This window comes from Penaeus monodon, chromosome 37 (genome assembly GCF_015228065.2).
Source record: "Penaeus monodon isolate SGIC_2016 chromosome 37, NSTDA_Pmon_1, whole genome shotgun sequence".
Classification (NCBI taxonomy): domain Eukaryota; kingdom Metazoa; phylum Arthropoda; class Malacostraca; order Decapoda; family Penaeidae; genus Penaeus; species Penaeus monodon.
Window position 1 is genome coordinate 33686271 of NC_051422.1, and position 8629 is coordinate 33694899.

General features: G+C 34.4%; 1 protein-coding gene across 1 annotated transcript in view; it reads left to right on the top strand.

Moving 5' to 3' along the window:
- Positions 1 to 3458, top strand: part of LOC119596347 (atherin-like) — a 20853-nt gene extending 17395 nt beyond the window's left edge. Inside the window, exons 5-6 of the mRNA XM_037945555.1 lie at positions 1374 to 1573; positions 2251 to 3458. Of these exons, the coding sequence (XP_037801483.1) occupies positions 1374 to 1573; positions 2251 to 2391 (341 nt within the window). The 3' untranslated portion in view covers positions 2392 to 3458. The remainder of the gene's footprint in view (positions 1 to 1373; positions 1574 to 2250) is intronic.
- Positions 3459 to 8629: the final 5171 nt, after the last annotated feature.

Here is an 8629-nt window from a genome sequence, read left to right on the forward strand (position 1 = left end):
CTGTAGTTTTTGTGAATTTTGTTACATACGATGGCTCCACATGTGTTCAGCCACCTAGTAGTCTATCAGTAGGCCCTAGTGACTGCACCCTGAGTTCCTGATTCCTTGAATTTGCAGGAAAATATGCTTTTCTCTATAATACTCTTAATGTTATTCTTATTCATATTATGATTGTTAAATTGTTATTAAGAATTAATATCATTAAAGATAACAAAATGGTAGAGATGAAGCTTTAAAAAATCAAGAAGGGTAAATAGGTGAGATAGATAAGACTAATAACTGATTCCTTGGTGACTAAGCACTTGTAGAGCCAACTATGTGTAAAGACAAGAGATCAACTTTTATTACAGTGGGCATTGTAGTCTTGCCATCTGTGCCAATTTGGTTAAGAAAAAAAAAATGTTCCCTTTCATCTATGGACAGTGAAAGAAACAGTCCTAGGATGCTTTTGGTAAAAGATTACCTGCAATTTGTGAAGCAATAGAAAGAGCTCCACAATTGTTTATAGTGGTGAGCCCTTCATTTTGTTTCATGCATTACAGTTAAGACCTTGGATCCAGGTGCTTTGCTGCTTGCCACATGGCCAAAAATCTGGACTTTAGGCTTCCTTGAGTGGCTACTCTCATGGGTGGGTGGCTTTTAGGCTGGGCACACATGAACACTCACTGATGGTGGCAAGACTCCTTGCCCTCACTTTGCAATGTCATTATCTCTGTCTGTATAAGTTTCTCTCTCTCTCTCTCTCTCTCTCTCTCTCTCTCTCTCTCTCTCTCTCTCTCTCTCTCTCTCTCTCTCTCTCTCTCTCTCTCTCTCTCTCTCTCTCTCTCTCTTGTTTTGCTATGGTGGTAGTCCATAACTCAGTTCAATAATAATAACAGTAAGTGACTTTTTTTTTTCTTATTCTTATTCTTATTCTTTTTCATAACATTCAATTATTTGGAAGGCAACCTACAGTGCTAGTCATGGCTTGCAGGAATACAATCCTGAGGATGCAAATAGTGGGATCCCTGGAGCCACTCCTCTCCCAGCCATGGCTCACTGATATTACATTCCAAACTCATTTACTGATGGGAATAAGGCAAGAGCCCATTGCCTTGTGTCTAATCACTCTCCAAGAGCTGTGCACTAATGGCAAGTCATTTGCCTGACGCTGGCTTTTCAGCTGAAATTCCGATCCCCCTGGCCCTCAACCAAGTTTTTCTATGACAATATGTTCACATCACCAGGACCTTGCATCAGTTTTTTTCATTACCTGATGGTCATGTCATCTGGATCCAAGGAGTTAACCTTTTGACAAGTATAGAATAGCCTTTGGATTTTGACTGTATCTGTTACTGTGTTTGTGCTCTATCTAATCTCTTTATTTTTTCCAGCCTATGACTGTTTGCCTGGACTACCCATGCCCAGAGACTCCCCTGTACCTGATGATGAGAGCCGAGGTTCCAGTGGTTCCTGGGACAACAATATTTATGACCCGGAGATCCCAAATGTAACACACTGGACTGTGGACCAAATTATAGAGTACTTTGATGAGAAGGGCTTCAAAAGTTTTTCCGATGTCTTCAGAGAACAGGTTAGTTTTAGTGTATGTTTAAAGTCTGGTTTTAGGTTGAAGGAGGGTTAAAGAATGGTAATTATCAGGACTGTCAGCCTAAAGAAATTTTGAGTACAAGGGGCCTGATGTTTGGATTAATTTGTTATGGTATTTTGATTAAATTTTACTAGATATAAATCTTTTGCAACTCGTATCTGCTGGGCCACACCTATAACCGTCATAACAAACCACTTGATCTGCCGGGTACGGCTATACGTGTGGCGACGCTGTAGAGCAGGAAGTTCTGCTACATGTAGTGGACTCCCACTCCCAATGGCAGGACGGTTGCCAGAGATCACCAGAGTCTATGACACTGAGAGATTTCTAATACTGTCATCTAAGGGGTAAAGAAATAAACAAAATAAAAGAAGTTAGAAAAAGTGTTTGTATGCTTAGAAAAGTATTTTATTTTTTATTAGAAGTTTAGCATTTTCTTACTCTGAATACCAGATAAGATACATTATTGCTGGACTACTTCTGTTCAGCCTCACATTTAGTCATGATTCGTAGGTAGATGTACACTTATCAAAATTTCATCTGGACACCACTCAATCTCTGATTAGATGAATCCCTGATCTCTCTTAGAATAGTCCCATAATTAAAGTGTTTGCTTTTCTGTTAGCCTTGCTTCCTTCAAAATTGAACTTTATTTTCAGGATATTGATGGCACAGCGCTGCTGATGCTGACCCGTTCGGATGTACTGATGGGGCTGAACCTGAAGCTAGGGCCGGCCCTCAAGATCTACAGACAAATCCGAATCCTTCAGACTAGGCTGACTAACCCTCCCTTGCCATGAATATATAGAGTGTAGGTCTATGTCTTCTTTCTTATGTGTAAGAACTTCCACTGTGGTAAAAATGTGATCTCTGTAAACACTGATTTTTTTCCCCCCCCACCCTTTTTAAGTTATATTCTTGGTGTTATCTATTATATCTATTATCTAATATTTACATTATTATATTGTATTTCTTCTTTCTTGATAGTAATCTATTTTTAATTTTTTCTTTCTTTTCATTCCTCCAACATTGGCTGTCAAGACAGTTTGCATTCCTTCATGGAATGGAAAAAAAAGAAAAGGAAATGGCAATTTGTCACTTTATTTCTATTGTTTTTTGTACCTTGAGGACATAGTAAAACAATGTGTATATATTATATTTTATAGTATACGCTTGACATCTGGCTGATCTTTGGACAAGATTTATGCTATCCTTGTTATAGAGGATTGACGTAGGTCTGTGCTCGTCATTTTCATGTTCTCATCTCGTTACATTGTTGTAATTGGCATCTCCTCCTCCCCCCCATTTGTGAGGAGGAGGACTGTCAAATTTCGCTGCCATTTGTAAATTTTTTCACAAATTCTCCCGTTGTGATCTTTCATATCATGTAGAATAATCTCGCTCTTTATCTGTTGTTATTTTGCCTAAGTTTTGTCATTTACTTTTTGGTTCGAATGATGAATTGTTTTTCTTTTTTATTTTTTATGTGAATGTCAATTTATTTATTTTATTTTATTTTATTTTTTTTCATTTTTTGGGTAATTTGTACTTTATATTGTAATCAAAGTTAAAGATTTGGGAATGTTCCTTTAGCTTTCTTTTAAGTTGTAATTTATAGTGGATATCTGCCTGTTAACACCACAATGCTTGTCCATAATGCATTCTGTAGATCCTTTTATTTTTTATTATTTAAAAAAATACATGTCCATTAATTATATTTTTTATTATTTAAAAGAAATGTGTCCTTTTTTTTCAATTTATGAAGAGATCTGAAAATACTTGTGTGTAATTTTTGTGAATACTAATTGTATATGAGATGTTTTTTGTAATATTTGGATTTTTATGAAACAGAAAGGCTTTGATATAAGAGAGTTGTTTTATTACCCAAAGGCATTTATAGTGAATCCTGAGACATGAGACTCCAAGTGACTATCACATCATAAAAGAATTTGGCAGAGGAAAGGGTGACGAGAATATATTGTTGTGAAAGAATTGGCTAAGAACTGAGGTGATGGTAACATGCTGTCAAGAGAAATTGGCTGAAGGTCAAAGTGAGGGGAATGACTCGCCACTAGAGAACAAAGCTCTTGGACAGTGATTAGAGGTGGTGGATATTTAGGAGGGGGCTTTTGCATTATTTCCATCAATAAAAAAGTGTGAAATGAATTATCTGTGTGCTGCCATGACTAGAAGAAGGAGAACAATTTCCATGTTCAGGTTCCTATTCCTGGCCAATGTGACCAGTGGTGCAGGGTGTATTGCAGGAAATTGAATATCAATATATTTAAAAACTGCACAAATAAAATGTTACCTATTATTAGTGTTCCTGCACAAAGTTATAGAATATCTAAAGATAATAAGGAGTCTGTGCACTTTCCTCCAACCCCATGGGGGGGGGGGGCACTTAGGAAATGGAGACTTTCTTCTGTTCACTTGTGCTAATCATTAACTCATTTTTGCCTTTTTCACCACAAACACTGTATCCCCACCCCCCCATCCCTTTCTCATTGTCATGGGGGCTTAGGAGACGGACTAAGGCCCAATGGAGTGGTTCACCCCTTTCCTTGGTCCTCAGCCCTTGTCTCAACTAATTTTGCATAGTCTTTATTTCTCCTCCTGTCCTCTTCCTTTTCTTCATCCCCTTGATCTGTCCACTTGTCCTAATCACTTACTCATTTTGGCCAATTTGGCCACAATACTATCATAATGCTCCTTATTCCCTTAACTCCTTCCCCTTCTAACTTTACCTTATGTTATACCCACCAGCTCCCCCTGACTACCCTTTTCACTGCCATACTACCCTCTAGTGCTGCTCAGCTTATAGATTTACCCTAATCATGAACTTAATCCTAACCCTAACTATACCGTAGTCCCATATGACCTTTGATGTCATATAGCACTTCCTTACCTGGGGACTTCGCCCCAAGACTCATGCTATCACTGTATTTTGAGTATGCTGCTTATGACCCTAGGTGTTGGCATGGCAGAAATTTTCAGTAAATAAATATCACAGTAGTGTGAATACTCTGCTAATGACTTTAGATGTTGATTTGGCAGAAAATTTTCAATAAAGTAAATTCTGTTTCCATCTTGATACAGCATATTAAATGACAAATATAGACATTCAAAAATGGCACAAAAGCAAAAAATGCTTATGTAAAAAAAGAGAATCATTGCCACAGGCTGTCAAGGAGTCTTGACAACACGCAAGCGTTCATGTGGGCTAGTCCTACAAACCACACACAAAAAAGTCACCAATCAAGTTGGCCTAATGCCTGGATTTTGGCCTATGTGGAGGTGGCAAAGCATTCAGATCCAATGGATTAATGATACAAATAATGGTAAAGGTAATGGTACTAATTAGTACTAATTATTAAATCTAAATTTAAATATTAATTTTAAAGGTCAGTCACATGGTTGATGTCCCAATACAATTCCCACAATGAAGGTAATGTACATTTAGAAATTTGCAAGCATGACCTACCGTCACAGTTTAAAAATCAAAACTAAAGGTAGCTCCATACTGACAGATGTCAATTCCCGAGTAGTGCAATCAGAGAACATTATTACTAGCAAAACATCTAATTCCACTTGTAAATTACTCTTTTGTAAGTTTTAAACTAGAACATTGTCCATATCCCCAAGATTCTTTTCTGTTTTTCTTTGTTGCTTATATAAATTCATTTATATTTGTTCTCTGTAGAAATGTCTTTGTATCTCAGATTGTCGGACCTTTTAATTGGTGCTAGATGTGAACCTCTAATTAGAAGATTTGATTTTGGATTATTGATTTTTATTTTCTTTAGGATATCTAGTAAAAAACTTCTGTGTGACTTGAATCTTGAACATTGTAGTATCAAATATTCTGCAGTTTCTTTTTCATGTTTGCACCATCTGCATGTAGGGTCATTTTCAAGTCTTACTATATGTAGGTGTTGCTTTTAGTCTTAGATCTTTTGTTAAAATTCTTGTTAGGCAGACATCTAGCTTTGTTTTTCATTATGTCCATGGTTGGTTGTTTATATTAGATAGTCTTTTGTATTTACGATATTATTTACATCAGTTTCCCAATTCTTTTGGCCATTTGTTTGAGTTTCTTTTATGATGTTTATGGGATTCATTGTGTTGTGAGCTTTCTTTGCGGCTGCAATTTCATTACCTTTTTTGCATTTATGTGCTGGGGTCCTTTGCTGTATGATTTTTTGATTCTGATTTGTTAGTGTATATTAGTGCTTGTATTTCAAATATTTGTTTGTTTCTCTTTGGCCTGTGATTCTTTAATGAGAGTATAGCTGATTTTGAATCAGTGAAAATCACCAATGTTATATATATATATATATATATATATATATATATATATATATATATATATATATATATATATATATATATATATATATATATATATACACATATATACACACGTGTATATATATATATATATATATATATATATATATATATATATATATATATATTAATATATATATAATGCATATTTATTGTATATATGTAAAATGTATATATATATATATATATATATTATATATTTATATATATATATATATATATATATATATAGATATAGATATAGATATAGATATAGATATAGATATAGATATAGATATATTATATATATATATATATATATATATATATATTTATATATATGTATATCTATATATTATATATATATATATATATATATATATATATATATTAATATATATATTTATATATTATTATATATATATATATATATAATATATATTATATATATATATATATAAATATATATATATATATACTTATAATATATATATATTATATATATATATATAATTATTATAGATAGTATGTATTTTAAATACCATTTACCAGTCCATTCTGAGTTTTTTTTTTTCTATTGATTGCATCTTCTATGTCTTTGCTTGATGTTATCAGCATGACATCATCAGCATAGGTTATTTTGTGGATGTCATCTGTTTCCTCTAATTCTTACATTAGTATATCTAAGAGGCTTGGGCTTGTGGTACTCCTTATGTGCCTTTCCTTTTCTGTTTTGCTATCCCCTGTTGCAATCTGACAAGTCCTGTCCTTTAGAAAGTCATTTATCAAGTGCAGTAGTAAACCTGCAATTCCTATTTTTACAGCTTTGACTAATATTGCTTCATGGTTTTGTGGAATCAAAATCAGTATATGCAGTTAAAGTATACCATTCTTCTTTTCTAGCTTCATTAATTTGCAAATCTATTATTTGCAATACATCATTGGGTCTGATTAGGTCTGAAATCTACTTGATCTTTATCTAATTTGCTGTGTTTCTAGCCACCAAACAGTTCTTCTATTTATTGTATTCTTTAAGACTTTGTCTAAAAATAATGTTCTGTTTATAAATTGGTAGGATTTGTTTCGTTATTTGGCATCAGTACTGACTAGAACATTTTTTGTTCTTCTGGATATTGTCCTTTAGACTAGTAATAATTTACGATTCCTTGTCCAATTTGTAATAGTTTCCTGGGAGCCTGTTATTTCATCAGGCCAATATCCTTTTTGTTTTTTGTACTTGTTATGGCTGTGTTTACTTCCTCTGTAGTTATTTTATTACTTAGTTCTTTAGGGTCTGGGAGTTTTAGTAATGCCCCTCTTTAATTTTTTGTTGGTAATCTTTTTGGTGACTTATTTATAGTTCTTTTAAATTCTTTTTTAAACAAGTCTAGTTTTGATGTTTCTATTTGATATTGGTGTATCACTGTGAATAGTTGGATATTGTATCATTGCTTCTGTACTGGTAAAGCTTTTATAAAGTTCCATACTTTTCTTGTAGGTATTTTAAAGTCTAGTGAAGTGGAGAAATTTTCCCAAGATTTTCTTTTTCTCTATATGTTGTTAATCTAGCTACTGCTAGTTGTTTCCTATATTGGGATAAATCTTCTTGGCTGGATTTTTTTCTCCATGTGTTATATACTCTGTTTCTTTGTTTCATCACTTTATTGTATTTTTTAATCCACCATGGTTTGGTTGGCTTATTAATCCTATTGTCATTTTCTAAGTTAATTCTTTGAAAAAAATTATGCTTTCAACATCTTTAGTTTCTTTTATTTCGTATTTCCTCCACCCAGCTATGAATTTCCTTTTTTTCTGTAGATTGTGTTATTTTTGGGAGATTATCTTTTATGATAACTGGAAAATGGTCACTTCCTAATTTAGGTTTCTACCTCTAAGTGACTTGTGTGGACGAGGCTAATACTAGGTCAGTTGTGCTTCCTCTTGCATTACTGGGGTCTACTCTTGGCCTGGAGGAGTTAGTAAAGTTAAATTACTAACTTTTCCTGTAATATTTGATAACTAGGATTTAAATTTCAGTTCCAATACATATGATGGGCGTTAAAACCTCCTAGTGTTGTTTTGGGTTCATCAGTTTGTTCTGCATAGTATTCTAATACTTCTTTACTATTATGTGGAATGTATATAAGGGGTATAGTTAGCCATTTATTTCTGTAATTAACCTTTATTCCCTATGCCTCTGGTTCTTCTCTCTCTCTCTCTCTCTCTCTCTCTCTTCCCTCTCTCTCTTCTCTCTTCCCTCTCTCTCTTCTCTCTTCCCTCTCTCTCTTCTCTCTTCTCTCCTCTCTCTCTCTCTTCTTCTCTTTCTCCAACTCTCTTTCTCTCTCTCCAACTCTCTTTCTCTCTCTCTTTCTCTGTTCTTTTCCTCTCTCTCTCTCTCTCTCCTCTCTCCTCTTCTCTCTCTCTCTCTTTTCTCTCTCTACTCACTCTGTTTTTCCTCTCTCTCTCTCTCTCTCTCTCTCTCATCTCCTCTCTCTCTCCTCTCTCTTCTCTCTCTCTCCCTCCTTCTTTCCTTTCCTCTCCTCTCTCTCTCTCTCTCTCCTTGTCTCTTTCTCTCTCTCCTTGTCTCTTTCTCTCTCCTACCTTCACTCTTTCCTCTCTTTTCCCCTTCTTCTTCTCTCTCTCTCTCTCTCCTCTTTCTCTCTCTCTCTCTCTCTCTCTCTTCTCTCTTCTTCTCTTTCCCCTTCTCTC